The sequence below is a fragment of the Cibotium barometz genome, chromosome 4, assembly GCF_041138505.1.
Source record: "Cibotium barometz isolate CiBa-2024 chromosome 4, ASM4113850v1, whole genome shotgun sequence".
In the NCBI taxonomy this organism is placed as follows: Eukaryota; Viridiplantae; Streptophyta; class Polypodiopsida; order Cyatheales; family Cibotiaceae; genus Cibotium; species Cibotium barometz.
This window is the reverse complement of record NC_141049.1, coordinates 49107651-49125895: the sequence shown is the minus strand read 5'-3', so window position 1 is coordinate 49125895 and position 18245 is coordinate 49107651. Positions and strand designations below refer to the sequence as shown.

Genomic DNA, 18245 nt, shown 5'->3' with positions numbered 1-18245 from the left:
TTATGTCTATGACACTGATTGAAAGACAACACATGACTTTCCTTACACCCTGATTCCAATCCTTGAAATGCCTTTATATCACTGGGGTGGCACTCTTTACTAGACAACTCTGGAGGCTCCTCATTGTCTCCTACAACATAGTCCATCTTTAAAGCATACTCATTGATAGACATGATTTTATTTTCCATAGTATGCAGCTCTTGCTTTAGCTGCAATTTCCTTGCCTTTGTGCTAGTCTGCACTAGATTCTACCACGCAACTGTTGGAGTATTGGCATCCTGTATGTGTCTTATCATTATGTCTATGACACTTATTGAAAGATAATACATGACTTTCCTTACATCCTGATTCCAATCCTTGAAATGCCTTTATATCACTGGGGTGGCATTCTCTTTACTAGACAACTCTGGAGGCTCCTCATTATCTCCTGTGACATAGTCCCAAAATCCTTTACCCCATTAGGAAATTGATTATTCTGAACTTCCATGCATGGAAGTTATTCTTGTCCATCTTCTCACTAACAATCTGATTGAGTCCATCAGACATATTAGCCTACAACAATGAGAAACTTTCAAATAGACAATTTTTGTATGCAACCTGTAACACAACAATATCTTATGTGACTGCTCGATACTTCTGCACAACTTGTATGTCACCAGATCTGACCAGAGTACATGTAAATATACCCAATATCAGCAATACATGTGCAAACACTGTCGACACTCCCAAATTGTAGTGCTGCACTACAAAAACCAGATTTCGACCAGAGAGAGTTCTCCACCAAAACTTCCCAAAACTACCAAAAATACCTTGCAGACGAAATGAAGACCAAAAGGTGCCCGAAACATGATTTTGCATGAAAAAATACTGCATACCACACAAGAACCTTGAAGCCTATGAAGACAACTCGTCAATCGGAGATGTGTTGTACCTAAACCAAGAAGGGAAAAGAGATGTGTTGTACCTAAACCAACAAGGGAAAAGAGATGACGATGCTCTTACCCATGTACTGCTTTCTTGCTTGCTTGTTGATATCAAGATCACAACATCATTTATTTCTTGATTTCTCTCTGATAGCATATACATGTCTGAAGGTGCTACATCAAGATACTCTGCACCATCAAAAACAGAATCCTTTACATGAACAACAAGTTGTCCAAGTACATTCCTTAAATCTTGTAGATTCTTCTCTTCAAGGTCTGTCAACTCATATCCCATTATTATTTCTTCATCAACCCTCCTTTCTTCCTCAATTTCCATCTATTCTTTGTCCTTATCATTCTTTATTTCATCTGTAGTCCTAGTATCCCTGTGTCATGGGTAACATCCTCAATCTTAATACCTGCATCCTTAGGTTTTCTAGTTGGTGAGACATTCAAAATATTGAATGCCCTGGGATCACTCAATATAGGATGCAATAACTTCTCAAATCTGTATCTTATTAGCATGCATGTGTGCATGTCTTTGTCCATAAGAGTGAACCTATGTGCATGGGTAGAACAAATGTAACTATCAATAAACAAGTCTATAATGAAATCCTCTTATTACCATTGTGAAACCATCAAAATATGCACAAAATTGACAAAGAAAGATATCAATTTTTCACGTCACATCTTTCCCCCCCAGCAGATCCTCCATGCTTGTCTGGGGGGTCTGCTGGCCATGGTGCTTGAGGGTAGAATATCTTTAGCCGGTACTCATTGGCACGTCCGGGAACCTCCTGGCCACTTGCATCCTCTAGAAGATAGGTGTTATTTTGGAACTTTTGCTTTATCCTAAAGGGGCCTTCCCAGCGGCGAAGAAGCTTCTTATCTAGCCGTTTCTCCACACGGCCATCATACCTCATGACTAAGCTTCCTTGCTTGAGTTCTGGCTTCTTCTTCTTCCTCATGAGAGTGTCATGCCTTGCCTTGCGCCGTTGTTGTGCAGCCAATTTTCTTTTAATTACAAAAAAATTATTCTCATTAAAATTGATTTCTATGCACCGAGCCCGTACATCGCCTGGTCAGAACCCTCCAGTATCCTCCTTAGGTGTCCTGGCACTTCACTCAGGGACAGCTTTGTTGGCCCTTGCCCATCGTACTAGAACCACACCATTTTTCACCATACCCAGGCTGGTCAAGACCTGGGCAGGTTTTTATCGCGTGAGCTGTCCTTTGAACACTCCCTGCCCCAGCTATTGCAACCGAACTTCCCTTAGAAAAACACATATACCAATGCTCCCTCAAGCATTCTAGCATAAGACAGTCCTTTAAGAAAACAGGGTTTCTATGCAAGTTTTCAGTTTTGATTTTCTTCTCAAAGGAAAATCCTCGACCTTGATAACTCTTAATTGACCAACCTCCCCACATGAGAAAGCTTCATGCTCAAATACCTTAACATCAGTAGTAGCCACTCCACAAGAGACTCAAGCCCCATCATCAATAATGCCCATGAGTGTCGCCTCTCATCCAAGATCTCCAGTTGTGCTAGGCGTTGGGCGTGTTTCTTCTTGAAGGGCACATATTGCATTGCGATCCCATCTCATCCCAAGCTTCCATTCATCAGAAATCTATCTCACAACTCTCATGAAGGTAAGCTTGGGTATGAGTAACTCAACATGTTTCTGAGCTTTCCTTATCTCTCTCAGGGTATTCAAATGTTGATTGATTCTCTTTTTCAACTTTTTCTTTGATAATGCGGTTTTAGTTTGCTGCTTTCTCTGCCAACCCTAGACTTGGTCCAACCCTCCTTGCTGTTTTCTTTGTTCTATCCATCTAAGCTAAACCTGTCAATAAAAAAATTAAATATGACTTTATATAAGGACTTGCTTCATTTTGGATACACATATGGTGGAAAAGGACATATACTATATATCATATGTACATGCAATTAATTATCCTGATATGGTGGAACATGATACAGTACAACAATTCATGTTCACATGTAATTTATGAAGACCAATCTGGGAGAAAAGAGAATTTTACACAAAATTCAATGGCCTAGAAACAAGTGCGGGTCTGTGTGGGACAGTAAAGCAACAATGGAAAGACGACGCGATATAGGATACGTGTGTCAGCAGACCATCCTAATCGTGCCATCTTTCTTGAATCGTTCCTCAAAAAGTGGATGCCGTTTCACTCATGCATATGCTACTGTTGCTTTAAATCCTACCTCCTTGATGAAACCCTTCATTGGGAAACACTCTGACTAGATGGCCCCTTGAGTAGGTTGTTGGGGTAGCTTTGCACTTTTTTGACAGAAAAATGGAACAAGTATGGCTATACATTGGGGTAAAGACAAGGGAAGAAGGGGAAGCATCACCATTAGCTCAGAGGAAGACTAGCATGAGCATAGCATAACATGGAAAGACAACGCGAAGATAGCGATCTGGATTCAAAAGATCCACGATATCACGTTGTCTTTCCTAGTCTAGCCGATGGGGAATCTCACAAACATGGAGGAGCTCAAGGGGCTGAGGGGCAAGCAGGTTGCTGGGGGCACAAGGGGCTGAGGGGCAAGCAAGTTGCTGGGGGCAGCTCTTCAGGGGGGGTAGACAAAGGGTAAGGGTAGCTCACTGCCCACCAGTCCTTGTCTTTTCAGGCTGGTGTATTTAAAAATTTGAAATGTAGTGTATCACAACATATTTCAAGAAAGGCAAAACAAGTACTTTTGCAAATAAAAAAAACAAGTACCTGCATATGGTATAGCCAAAACATGAAAAAAATCCCAACATGTTTTTCTACATTCTTACAATGGCAAAACCAGAAGTAGATAAACATTTTATCCTATTTTTTTTTGGCAAAAGGGAAGCTAATTTTGTAAACTATCTAAATTAAACACATGATAGTTGAGAATTTGATCCGAATTATCACACCTCTATTCTTGGAAGAATGGTGCAGAGATCGAATTTTGATGACTCCGATGTTTGATTATCGTGTCGTTATTCCAATTAACCTCTATGCTTAGCTAGACACCATTGAGAATTATCACACATCTATGCTTAGTTGGACACCACTGACTCTGGGGTAAAGATAAGACCAAGAGGAGGAGCTGGGGTGAAGACCAAGAGGAGGAGCGGGGGACCAAGATAGGATCAATAGGAGGAGTTGGCGACACTTGTCAATGCACTTACGAAAAAAAGAAAAAAGATTCCCACCCAATATATTTATAGATGACCACGTGGCATATAAAAAACGAAACGTGAGATTATTAATGTACACATGCGAGTACTAATCCACGTGTGACAACCTCACACGTGCGATTCACTCATGTGACCTCATGTCGACATGTGTGGCTTTACACGTGTGGATGGGTGGCAACGTGACGTCCGTACTATTCCCACGCACTTATAAATAGCATGCTAAATTATTATTTTTTTGGCCTTTGAACTGCCCGAGCATCCTACGGCCATTTGCCAGTCTCTAACCTACCCTTGCCCTTTGCCCTTTTGTGCTTGTCGAGTGAGCTACCCGAGCACCCTCCTTGCCCCTCAACCCCTTGAGCTAATCCATGTTTGTGAGATTCCCCATCTCCCTGAGTAGGAAAGATAGCACAATATCGTGGATCTTTTGATTCCAGATCACTACCCTCACATTGTCTTTTCATGTTATGCTATGGTCATGCTTGTCTTCCTCTGAGCTCGTGGGGTGATGGTTCCCCTTCTTCCCTTGTCTTTCCAACAAGGTGCAAAGCCTAGTTCTCCTTGCAGGCAATCAGGGCACAGTTGAGTCTTCTCTCTGCCCTTGACTTTCCCTAGCCCTTGAGATGCCCCAACACCCTGTGCTTCCCCTCATCTCCCTGATATAGCTCCGTCATCTCACTGATATAACCCAGTGGGGAAAAACAATGTGAGGATATCAATCTGACCGAATTGGATTGCCCATACCACATTGTTTTTCTAGGCTGACCATAGAATTTGATGTTGGATACCCTTTTTCCTCACATATGTTTTTTCTTACATAACATAGCTTCCTACAGCTATCCCCAAGCCTCATAATGTTTTCTTTCTTGTAAAACCCTTAGCTACTGACAGCATTTAACTGCAAAGAGATGGCTTCAGGTGATGAAGGTGATCCTATGATAAAAGAAACACCAATAGAGAGACTATTTGACTTCCTACAGCTTCCAGGTGCAGAAAGTTTATTTGATTGCTATAGGGAATCTTTCACTATGAGATTTGAAGTGAGTTCAGTGATTGATCATTGAACTCACTTCAAGGAATATTATGAAGAGGATATTCCTTGATCACTTCAAGGAATATTATAACCAAATTCCTAATTGCATCCCATCACTACAGTGGTTGGGCGGTTGGCTAACCCATGGGAGATGCAAGCTTTCTGTGCATCGATAGAGGATAGTAAAATTCTTATTGAGGGTGTAAGGTTTAATCATCTTAGCATGTTGTCACAGACACCTTCAGAAAAGGGCAGATTACGAAAAAAGTATGACAAACTTCCTGACCATGTGAAGCTCACTATGGAGCATTGCTTGTTACATAGTAAGAAATGTAAGCTTCTTCAGCATCATGTGGCTTTTCTTTTCTATCTTCATGTACGAATTGAAGATGCTGAAAGGAATAGCGTAGAGAGTTCCAGTGTTTAGCCTGTAGCATTTCTAGGAGAAATTGAAAATAAAGAAGAAATTCTAGGAAACAGTCGTGGAAAAAGAGCAAGAAGCAATAACTAGCAAGGATTTTGATGCTATAGATTTTAAGGCAAGTTTGATTCTTCCAGAGGGAAAAGGATGTTTCTATAGAGGATTCAGAGAAGGAGATACTTCTCCCATGCCTACCACCCTTCCCACTAAAGGACAATGAGAATTTTGTATTACTAATAACAGATATTCAAAAGCTGGGAGGACTATTGTATTGGTTTAATTTTGTATTACTAATAACAGATATTCAAAAGCTAGGAGAACTATTGTATTGGTTTAATTTTGTATTACTAATAACAGATATTACTAATAACAGATATTCAAAAGCTGGGAGGACTATTGTATTGGTTTAATTACAGATGGATGTCAAGTTTCTTCATATTTTTTATATCCAGATGTCACTGATGAATTTTTAACGCTTGATACAAAAGCAGCAGGTGAAAATTTCATTAGTGCAGCTAAGGCTATAAAAATGTGCATTAAAAAGCTTGAAGATGAAGAAGAAACTCTTCCCACAGAGGAATAATTTGAAGCTATTCAAATTTGAAACTCTTCCCACAGAGGAATAATTTGAAGCTATTCAAGATAGCATGGGAGTTTGTAATATAGGAAGGTAGTAACCAAGCATTCCATGCTCAGAAGAAGAGATGCCTCCACAAGGTTCAATTTACTTGTGGGGGAGGATAGGAGACTTGTTGATGATGAGAACAAAAAGGTATTTATATGAATAAACACAACATTTTTTTAAAAGATTTTTATTGTTATAAAGTAAATTTCGTCTTTGTTTATAGCTTGAGATAGCAGATGAAGATGAATTCCTCGGTCGAGGTGGAGGTAAATAAATTTTTGTTGGCAAAGACTCAACCCTCAGCCACTACATTTCAAGGATACCTCCAAGCGTGCTGATCATTTACCATGCAAAATATTCAGATGATCCACACATTCCATTGATGGCCTTAAAGGTTTTGTTAGCATACTTATAATATGGAAGAATACAACATAATGTAGAAAAGATAGTGCTGATAGAGAAGGAGGAAGCTATATGTATTTTTGGAAATGCACCAGGGTTGTGGGCATCACCCTTGTTGATCTATAAGGCCCAATCATCTTTAACATAGTTGGCCTCATATGAGACCTCTTCTTGCTTGACTTCTTCTTCACCTGAATCTCCATCTGTAAGATTGGCCTTTTATGTGATTGGCTAGTTATGTTTACAATGCATGCATTTATAATTAGAATATGGGAGTGGCCATTACGTGGGGCTGGCCCTTGTTGATCTATAAGGCCCAATCATCTTTAACATAGTTGGCCTCATATGAGACCTCTTCTTGCTTGACTTCTTCTTCACCTCAATCTCCATCTGCAAGATAGGCCTTTTGAGTCTTGTTCCTGTAAAAACAATCTTTCTCAATGTGATTAGGTTCTTCACAGAAATCACATGATAGCGCCTTGTTAGTGGGTCCTTTGTATGGTCCTTTGAAAGAATCCTATTTCTTGAATAAACCCCTAAAGTAGGCTTTATCTTGGAATTTAGACAAGGTGTTTTCCCTTTTGATCTTCTTTTCCTCTTCCAAAAGAGCTACAGTGATGTCAGCTAGTGTTGGCAAAGGCAAGTTCGCGAGGGTAGTGACTATGTTGCCATAGTCCTCATGGGGAAAACTTTTTAACAATAATGCAATGCATACATCTTCCTCCATATTTAAGTTAATCCCTGCAAGCTGTGTGGTTAGGCTTCTCATTAGATTTAGGTGAGAGGCAAGAGGCTCTCCCCTATTTAACTTAAGTTCAAAGAATTGAATTACAAGGTTGATCTTGGAGCTCTTAGCTTGAGAACCAAACAATGTATCCAACTCTTCCCATGCTTCATTTCAAGTGCTTCTTCCATCTATGTGATGGATAAGCTAATCACTTAAGCCCAAAGCTATGATGGCAAGAGACTTTTCATCCTTACAAACCCACAATGCTTCTCCCTCCCTGGTGTTAGGCTTTTTTTTCATTTCCATTAGCAACGCTCCACAACTGTTTTCTCATTAATGTAAATTTGATCTTAGTCTGCCATGTATGAAAGCTTGTTTCTTCAAATTTATCTATTTTGGTTGCCATATGGGAAGGTCTTGCCTCATAGGGGCACTGTCTAGTCCCTTTACAAGAAAATAAATGATTAATGTAAGGATTAATATATCAAATGATATAAGTAATGATCCCTGCTAGAATTAGATATGCATGAGAATAAATGTGGAACAAATTCTAAAAATTTGGAGCAAAATTTGATTCCGACAGCTGATTTAGACAGCTGACTCAGACAAGCTAACTCACACAATAATTATCTAGAGAGATCTTAGGGTTTTAACATTTAGCATAATGACAAGGTAATGATGGAGAATGAGAGTGTGTCCCTTGCATCAGTGTGCCTCTTTAAATAGGCGAGTAGAAAAGTGATTACTATGAGCTAATCAAGACTAGCTAATCAGATCCACATATCTCTCCATGGTTCTCTCCCATAGATTCCCCCTTGAATCTCTCCACACTCCACTATGCTCTATCCTATGATTCTAGTTTTCCTGAATACAAGGTGGATTGATTGGCAACAAGTTTGATCACTTGCAAAAATAGAGATTCTCTAGTAAATGATATCCTACTGGGCTAGTGAATATAAGTAACCTTTGAACAAAATTAATGTCCTATTTTCCTTGAGAGTGAACAAAAGTGACTACCCTTACCTTGCATCTGCCCTTAGGTGTTTGTGCATCTTGTATATGTAGAATCATAGAATTTATCACATAACTGATAGATAACCAATACAGCACCTTTCTTACTCTTTCGTGCCATGATTTATATACTTGCACTTTCTAAGCGGTGGAATTTTCTTCACCAACCTCTAGCTCCTTTTTATCACCTGTGATGATGAACTCCTACTATCCTTTTCCCAAAAGGAAATTGGTCATCTCCTGAACTTCCATGCTTGTAAGTTATTCTTATCTAGACTTTTCATGCTCAAAATTTGGGATAGATTATCAAATCTTTACCTGAAACACTTCTTCACTTACACCAAACTTGAAATCCTCAACACAACGGTATCACACTTGTTATACTACAACTGTACCACACTATTTTGCAACAAATTTTTGCTGCAACTTTCGACCATGCCAAAAATTGGGTATATACAATCAAATCCGACACTTCACATGGAACTTCCATAGCCTAAATCGCATCGAAACATGCAAAATTTTAGTAAACAAAGGGTTTTCCCTCCTTCACCTAGAAGGATGCCTCAATCTGAGACAATGACTTCTCTATCTACTTGTAGCTGTCACAACTACCAAAGTTATTGCACAAAAATCAAAGAGAAATACTTGTTGTACCGCTTCCTTGCTTGCTTATTCTTGCCTCTTGCTTTCCTCTCCTCAGCTGTCGCACGAACCGGAGCTTTGATACCATAAAGAGAATGTGAAGAGAGGGAGAGCTTGAGTTTATTGCAAGCAAAAATAAACACACAAGAGAGAGCAAGACACAAGAAATGGGTGGCTGAATTTTCTTCTATATTATTCTCTTCTCTACAACCATAAACTAAAGAGATCAGAGTACATGCTATAAGAGAAAGTACTCCCAAATGTAATGTCACACAGCCTATCATCCCCACTGGCAGCATAACAACCATAATCTCACCAACCGTACCAACGGTATAAGTACAAAAGCTATCACCCAAGCGGGCCATCAATGTCTGCATCACTAGTTGAGCTTGATATCTCAACATAGAACACATGCGACACTATTAAAAAGAGAGAGTATGATATGGAGCTACTTTTATGCATGTCACTATGGTGCCCAATCATATGACTTTGACCAAGACAGAGAATAATGCAAATGGTAGAGGGAAGGAGAGCAAGTGCCTCTAATATTTCTCTGTGGCCACATCAATAAGACTAAATTCACATAAACATTGTGAACATTTTTAACATCAGATAATGAAGTCACATCGTCGTAAAAAAAACTAAGAAGAGGAAGAAGGGTGGGTAGCTAGATAAAGAGCCTTAGCTCCTTACATGGCCTATGGAATATTCAGAAAACCTTTTTCCTATCAGATAGGTTACGCAAGCTCTTGTAGTTATGTGATGATTTGTTTATTCTCAACACGTGTTTAAAACAGTGTGCATTATCATGATCCTTTATAGTTAATACATGCATAGACCATGGTACAGCCTACCTAGTGTCCAAATCCTATGACTCATGCTCATATCGTCATTCACAGGTGTGTATGCATGATTCCTGAGATCCAATGTTTGGGAATTACAGAGAAGCGAAGTAAGTCTGGATGTAATGGCTGGCGGTAGAAGCCCCCAAAACCATGTAAGGTGAGATTTATTATAGCATAATGCAAAACGTAAATTCAATCTTTTCGTGAACAGGTGCCTATCTGACAAATTGGGGATGCCAGAACCTTCGTAGAATGGAAGGTGCGAGGGAAAAGCCATGGAAAATGCTGCCCAAAATGCTCACTTCTGTGGGCCTTTTAACACAGCCTCGATGAATCTTTTTTCCCACATGAAAAGTTGTAAAGAGGTGGGCGAGCAAGGAGAGATTTGGAGAGGATCATGATTTCAAGACAGATAAGTGATCCTGAATCTAAGAATAAATAGTTATCTAGTAAAGAAAAACATGTAATCCTAGTTTGTAGGATGCAAGAGTAAATAGAACTAGAATTCGAACATGTAATCCGTGTTTCTAGTAGAACAATGGATTAAATAAATGTTAGATGTAATTGGAAACCCACGTACACTATTACGCAATAATATAATAAATTATTAAATACAAACATGCTCATGTGGCTGCAGAGTTGGCACTCTCTCCCAAAAAAATTACAAGACAAAAAAAATTACATGCTCATGGTGTGCTACAGAGAGCAGCTAGCTCCGGTTTGAGGCTTTTGGCCAGGCCTTCAAAGCTCCTAGCCAGTTGGATCTCGTCCAGGCTCAGCTGGAAGGTGCCATCGCCAACCCGCGCCATCTGCTGCAGAACCCAGGCATGGGGATCGTGGCCAAACATAATGGTGTGCAACACCAGCCTCGGTTCCTGCTGCTTCAACTTCTCCACCATGTACAGCGGATCACTCCCACCGTTGTTACCCCCGTCGCTCAAAAAGATCACCACCGGGCTCTTCTTGTCCAGCTCTGGCTGCCTACACGACTCCCCCAGTATCTGCTCCGCCACCTCTAACCCCGAAGAATAGGTTGTCCCCCCCGACGCTCTGTACCCCAACAGCTTATCCACCACCTGCTCTGAAATTTCCTCCAGCTTAGCGGCCGCACAGCCCCCGTTGTCGAACAGCACCACTGATACCGAGTCCTTCACTTGCCCATTGGTCGCCTGCATACGAGTCTTGATGAAGCGAAGCACAGCCTCATACACACATCCCAACCTGTTTCCGTGGCCGCTCTGTATGAACTTGGCCATGCTGGGCGAGATGTCACTCGTTTCCATCGAGCCGGACTTGTCAATCACAAAGACCACATTGTGTGGCGAGTTCTTGGAATGATCGCACGTGAAGTGATGGCCGTCTTCTGTGACATACCCTCCTGCTCCCATCTGGAAGGGTCCTCCTTTTGAAACTGGAGCATGCCACAGCTTCTCAGTGCAATAGGATTTGCCCGAGGGACCTTGAAGGTGCTCATCCGATCGGCAGTAATGGTCGCAACGTGCAAACGACTCCCGCTCTGCTTCTTCACACGGGTCCACAAACCTTATGTATTCCCAGTAAGCATCATGGGTCAGCTCATCCAATGGCAAGTCTATATCCAGACCTGAGCACTTTGTGTTTGCATGCCTGGCCCCATCAAACAACTTGCCTGTGCAGCACCCAGCTCCCCCGTTTTCTGGACAGGGTATCAGATGAGTGTGGCCCCTGCCCCTAGCCTTGCAATGCATCATGCACATCTCTGCCATGCCTGACTCTCCTCTTGCATACTTTCTATCCAGGAGATCTATCTCCTCCACTTCCGACACAAACTTCATCTTCCTCATGTTACCATGCACTGTTTTGTGCAAGCCTGCATGCCGGATGGGGAGCTGGCAATAGTAATCACACGCTGGGCACCTGGCCTCACAATAATGCACCACGTTGGCATTTGTAGAGTGGGTATGCAACCCCATGTGATGATGTTTAAAAGGAGGAATCATGAGGCAACAGTCCTTGCGGTCCTCAGTTTGCTCTGACACATATTCATAGTCGAAATAACTTCTCTTGCCATGGAAACTGCGAGTCTGCTTCAGAAGCTCAGTCAACACATTGCAAACTCCTGGAGATTCACACTTCATCTGACAAGGATGCTCATTGGCACAAAAATGCTCTGCACCTGCTTCAAGCTGATGGAAGTGATCTTGCACCACACAGCTCCGGGAGCATCCCTCCATTGAGCACTGCATGGGGCAATATTTCTCATGGCAAGCATGCCTCCCATGGTCACCGAGCTCAAAAGGAACTGCGCAGGCATTGCTGCAGTGGGGTAAAGAGCACTTTTGGTTGCACATGTGCTGGAGAGAATTGCAACGGTGATCACCTTCATGGTCCACCCGCAAAGAACAATTACTATTGCAGTTGGACGATTTCCCAGAGAAGACACATAGCCTCCCACAGGTATGGGTCCTCTTCTTGCAGTCGTGAGCTCCATCATGTCCAGCCAAGTCATTGCAATCCAGCACCAGATCAAAGTCTTCTTTTTCTTTTTCTTTACAGTAAGTGCATTGATGCATGCAAACATGACTGCCTAGGCAAGAATGGTCTGATGGGTGACCTCTCTGAAGGATGCACCTAAGAAAGCACTCCTTGCATTTGCAAGCACAAAGAACCAGTTTGTTCTTCATCTCTGCTAGCTTGGCTGTTGCTTCCAGAGTCAGCTTCTGAACATCCCCGTCTCCTGCAAAGTCTTGGGTATTCACTTGCAGCCATGTCAGAACACGGTCTTTCCTTCTATCTATCAGGGATACCAGAAATCCTTCGTACATTGTATACCACTTGTCATCATTACCTTGGCGCTGGACAACACAATCAAAAGCTTGTCTTAAAGGCATCAGTATGGTCCCCATAGTCTTGTTCTCATCTGCGGCCCCTCCTAGCTCCAAGCCCGCATCCTTGACTGCAACCACAAACTCCCCAATGCAAACTGGATCATCCTTAATTTCTTCCTGTTTATCAAAGTCGAGGAGACAGTGGCTATTCAAGCATTGCCCCTGCCCTATGGCTGATGCTAGATGCTTTCGGAGAAGGGATAACCTCATTACAAGCCTCTTAGAGTCCACAGGAGACCAGTCCCTTGCACTAATCTGGGCTATCACCAACTTGAGATCTTCCATGAAACGTCTCCCACTTTGGTAGCTAGCCTTGATTTCCTGTATTGTGGACCCAATGTCAGCAATGCTCTCCTGAAACTCAGGGCGCTGGAAGGGAGGCAAAGCTGCTATCTCCACCTCCCCGCCGTACATGGTGGTCAGAAAATTCTCATTGGACTTGCTACAAATATGATTTATTTTGGCAAAGAACTCTGACTTTAGGTCTTCCACATCTGAGGCATCCACATCTTTGATGGCCATGTAGAATAGCCCCTTGAAAAGCTTCTCATCAGGCTTCACCAGGCTAACGCCATCTTGAAAACGCTGAAAAATGGCCTCTGTCTCTTTGTCGAGGTGGAAATCCTGCAGGGAAAACAACTCCAAAATTACATACTATGTTGAAGCAGCTAACTAACGCGATGATATATGAAAGAACGGACCTTCTTGTTGAATATGGTCACATTACTGATAGCCGCATTCAGAATAGACAGAAACATGTCTTCCTGCTCGCTGCGCTCAAAGCTCCCCAGACCTTCAAAGTCAAGCAGCACATGGAGGCAGTCAGGCTCACGCCTCACAGTCATCCATACACCATCGGTGCAGCGGCCTCCAGCCACATCAAGTAGACAACCGGCCAGATGATTGAGAAGGTAAGATTTGCCACTGCTTTGCTTGCCCATTGACGATATCACCTTAACGTCTCCTTTCCAATTGGCCAAAACCAGATCATAGACTCCAAAACGAAGCAAGGAGGCAAGCGACACAGCATCCGAATAAGCAGCATCAGCTGGAATCTGTAGACCATTGATCAGCGGTTTCAATGTGTTGTTCTCTGCTCTGGCAATCTGCAAAGGAACCAAACACAGCATCTTCTGAATCCATCTTTCCATGTTGAACGGAGAGGGGAAGGTAGATAATTCATATTTTGACATGGACTCCCCAAGGCGCCAGCAATCCTCAAGACTTTCAGCGGAAACATGCAAGTCCAGTTTCGTAAAAGCTTTGCCCTTCTCCTCTAGTTTCTGCTGGAATGAAATAATGCGCTCTTCACATTTTTTCCTTGCTGTAGTATCGTCCCACTTCTGATCAGGAGGATTGAGTAGAACACAAAGCTGGACACTTCGACCTGCAGAGGAGAGCGGAGGACTGGTGGCGTACTTATCAAAGACATGGAATATGTAATCCAATGCTGGAGTGGACGATTGAGTATTTTGATCAGTAAGATGCAGTTCATTTAGGTCCGAAAACTGCTTGGCGCCGACCTTTTGAAGCTGAAAAGTCTGTTGAGCAGACGAGATCGCTAGAACGTGAGACATCAAAACAGCCTTGTCGTCCTTTGAAGAAATGAACACAAGGTGCATTTGTGGCCCAAAATACTTGCACTCTGCATGCAGGTCTTCCAGGTTCTTCAAGTCGACTGACTGATCCAAAGGCAAGCACTTGAGAAGGGCAAGAGAGTCACCTAACAAGTAAACATAAACTGAGGAAGAAAACTTTGAAGAGAGGGGAGAATCATTAATGTCTACTGCATCCCTTTCAATATTCTCTTCATTGTCATCATCTCTTGCAGAGGTTGAAAGGCGGTTCTCAGCTGTGAAGACAAGCAAGCAAGAGGAGTCAGGGGTGACACAGGCTTTGATGAAGGGAGAAGGTAGGGTGATGTTTCTGGGCTTCATCATGGCAGCAGCCAGCTCACACACACGCAACCTGTTCTGGTCATCTACTAGCAAAAGCTCCCTCTTTCCAGGAACAAACTCCATCCACACAATGTTGCTACTACCTGAAAATTGTGATAGCTGAATGTCCACCCCAGTCCAGTCCAAGTGCTGAAAGGACTCATCGAAGCGATAGGCCCTTATGGTGCAAAACTTCCTGTCATACATGGCCATCAATCTTGATACCTCATCAAAGGCCACCAAATCGAACCCCCTTTTGAACTCCTTAAGGGGATATCTTCCCACCATTGACACTCCAAGCCTTGGGCAGAGATACACGCGCAAGTAAGATTTGTCTTTAGCCTCCACGAACACTAGGGCTTGGCCTGATTTCATAAGTACTAGCCTAGCAAGGCTCTCCAAAGTCGGATCCAGAATTAGGAGATCTGCAGGACTGGCACACAAAGGAACCACCACCCGGCCAGACGATGGGGCACTCATCAACTCCTCCAAATCTGCTTTATCAGGCACCATCTCAATTACCTTCCAGGTGACTGTCTCTCTCTCTAGTTCCTCAAATGAATAATTTATTTTCAGCTTAGTGTTACCGAGCAGATGCCTTACAGGACCGGGATAGTAATATTCTACCCTTTTCAAGAAAAGCTTGTATTCATTCTCACGTTTGACAGTACTATCAGAGGCAGCTGCAAACATTCGGGTCTTGATGGCCAATAATAGATCATCTTTCTCACTGTCAAGAACATCCTTGATACGTTCACTTTCTTGTTTGAGACAGTTTTGCAATTTCTCTCTTAATACAGGAAAAATTTCCTTCTTTACCAAGGCTTGAATTGCCATCCACAATTCTTGACGGGCCTCTCTGTAAATACGTGCACTGTGTGTGGCTACTTGGTTATGAACGAAGGCGGCTTGATCTTTGTGTTCAACAAGAAACTCCATCAGAAAGGAGGATGGCACTTGTTTGGGTAAAATATTCATCCATTCCTTGAGTGGCTCTTCCTTGAGGAGTTTCTGAGCCAGCTTATCATCTAGCACTAATTTTCTGTCCATCTTTTCGATTATGAAGCTTGCAGCAGCTGCCTTCTGGTAGAGGGGAAAAGGCTTGCCATCACAGATTGCATCCAACCAATTTTTCATTCCAGAACCTCCATGATCATGGACCCGCCTGATGCGAACAAGCTCGCTAACATTTTTGCACTCCACTAATGTTGTAATCACAAGCTCGGTCTCTTCATCCAGTATCACTGGCTCCTTTGCACGAGCCTCACCACCAACTTTTGAAAAAAAAGCTTTGCACTCTGCTACTTGATCTTGAGTGTCGCAGGCATTAAAAACGGTGATATTTCTACTCCTCTGCCCAATCAACCTCACTTCTTGCCCAAAGCAAATAGGGCCAGCTCCTGCCTTGCTATCAGAAGCAACCTTGATCAAGAAAGGGCCAGGTGCACTTGCGCCAATACCTTGCACGCTGGCAACCTCCACCTCTGCACAGGTGAAGAGAAACCTATGATCCGGGCTGTGTTGCCCTCTCCATATGCCACATAATTCACACTCGAATTCAAGAAGAGCCTGTGTTAATGAGCGTGATGCATTTGCTTCATCCCTGCCCTCACAGGATTCCTCCTTGCTTGCAGCTGCTGTATTAAGCAAGCTCTCCTCCCACGGGTTCTTGTACAGTAAATAGGATTGTAGAGCACGTTCAAATGCATTCAACACCTCCGTCTCCTTCCTCTTCATGATAGAGTACAATGACTGTAGCTTTTTGTCCGCCTCCGCTTGCCTCTGCTTCCACTCCTTTTCTGCTTTTCGATATATAGTTAGCTGCTCCTTCTCGCCCAGCATCTCGAGAAGGAGCAAGAAATCTACATCTGGCAAGCCAGTGCAATCTACAGAGAAGTTGGCGAACTTTGAAGCCAACAGAGCTTTGAGTTTGTCTACAGTATCCGCCTGAGAGTCTACCCTAGAAACCAACTTGGGCGGATTGAGAGCACAGGCAAGCACAACACACCGGTGCAGACCTTGAGAGAGCTGAAACCCTAACTTACTTTGGCATGCGGAAGGCAGCTCAACACTGAAACCCTTGAGGAGCTTCAAGTCGTCCTCTGACTCCTTCCGCATAGATATTTGCAACCTTTGAGTGCGCTGCCTTCTGGTGGGGAGGCTCGTCACCGACTGAGCGACCGAGCTTTCAGCATTTTTGCCTTCCACACAAACATAGACAATCTGACACAAATCTACCAGATACCTCACAAAGTTGCAGGACACATCTTTCCTGCTTGCATCAGCCATTTGCTTTCTTCCATCCCAGTAGAAGAGGTAAACCTTCCCATTACTTAGGCATGCATACAGCCCAGGTTTGAGACGGTCTGCATCCATGCGATCTACCAATTCTATGGGCGCCAGGCCCTCCTTTCTAAAGATTTTGGTCATGATTGCCTTGTCCCCGTAGAACCCAACAACATTCCTGCACTCTGCATCTAAAGCACTGAAGTCCACATCAGTGACTTCGTCGTGCTGGACTCGTGCAGACCCTGCCACGAGTGCATTACAGAGAGCTGAAATTTGTCCCTCAGATACCAGGACCTTGTCGACAAAGCTCAGATCTTGCTTATCAGAAATGATCTCCATGAGCTGGAATGTTGTGCTAGGAGGAGGAAACGTACCATCATTCATGTCGAAGGGAGAGGTACTAGAACGATTAGAGTTTGCCAATTTATCGGAGAAAAGCGAGCCGCTTGTGATGATGGAGGGGGTGCACTCCTCAATGCAGCGCTCTCGCCATTCAACATCCATCCAGTCTACAAAATCACTGCTTGACTCGCCTGGAACGCCTCCGCCCATTTTGTTCTACATCACACCAATGGCCATGTCTTCTAAAACCATCAACGAGATAGCAAGAATGACAGTTTTTTTTACAAATGGAAAGATGGCGCGTATTACCAGAAGCTTGGAAAACTTGCACGTCAACCAGCGCCCCAATCACATGCAAAACTGGAACATGCGAGCAACACGGAGCTCGATCAGTTGCGCGAGCCAAGTGATACCACACAGATGCACCACGTCTCGCTGCACAATTGCGTGCTAAGAGACGTGACTTTATAAGCCTTCTTGCTGGGCGTGATGATCGAGCGTGTGCACGCTCGAGCGCACCAAAAAAATATTATTTCAGCGGTGAAGACGTATATGCTGCCTTTATTTAAAGTATTGCCTTTACTTTGATTTTGTTTTAACCAATCTAATTAAAGGCAACATCTCCACACTATTATGCACAGCAGTGTTCCAAAAAAAAAAGAGGTAATTTTTGGGTATATGCTGCCTTTATTTAAAGTATTGCCTTTACTTTGCTTTTGTTTTAACCAATCCAAATAAAGGCAATGTTCTAAATAAAGGCAGCATCTCCACACTATTATGCACAGTATGCCAAAAAAAAAAGTAATTTTCTCAAAAAGTGGAAAACCTTTGTCTAAAAATTGTGAAATTATTTATAAAGGAAAATCTTGAAATGTGAAGGTTTTTGTTGTACAACTTCTCAAAATCTAGAGATTTTTGTATCTTCAAGTTTTGAATTTGAAGGTATTTTTCAAAATATGCAAGTGTACGATACACTAAACT

The 18245-nt window shown here is 42.7% G+C and overlaps 1 protein-coding gene across 1 annotated transcript; it reads right to left on the bottom strand.

Moving 5' to 3' along the window:
- Positions 1 to 10416: 10416 nt before the first annotated feature.
- LOC147639350 (uncharacterized) lies at positions 10417 to 17707 on the bottom strand. Its single transcript, XM_086790387.1, has 3 exons — positions 17574 to 17707; positions 13398 to 17480; positions 10417 to 13320 (listed from the first exon to the last, which is right to left on the bottom strand). The coding sequence occupies exons 2-3, from the start codon at positions 17472 to 17474 to the stop codon at positions 10516 to 10518; spliced, it is 6882 nt and encodes a 2293-aa protein (XP_086646513.1). The 5' UTR covers positions 17475 to 17480; positions 17574 to 17707; the 3' UTR covers positions 10417 to 10515.
- Between the last annotated feature and the right edge of the window lie 538 nt (positions 17708 to 18245).

Coding starts and splice junctions, on each gene's coding strand:
- LOC147639350 (XM_086790387.1), bottom strand. CDS start 17,474: ATGGGCGGAGGCGTTCCAGGCGAGTCAAGCAGTGATTTTGTAGACTGG. Junction 13,321..13,397: donor TGACCATATTCAACAAGAAG/GTCCGTTCTTTC, acceptor TTTTCCCTGCAG/GATTTCCACCTCGACAAAGA.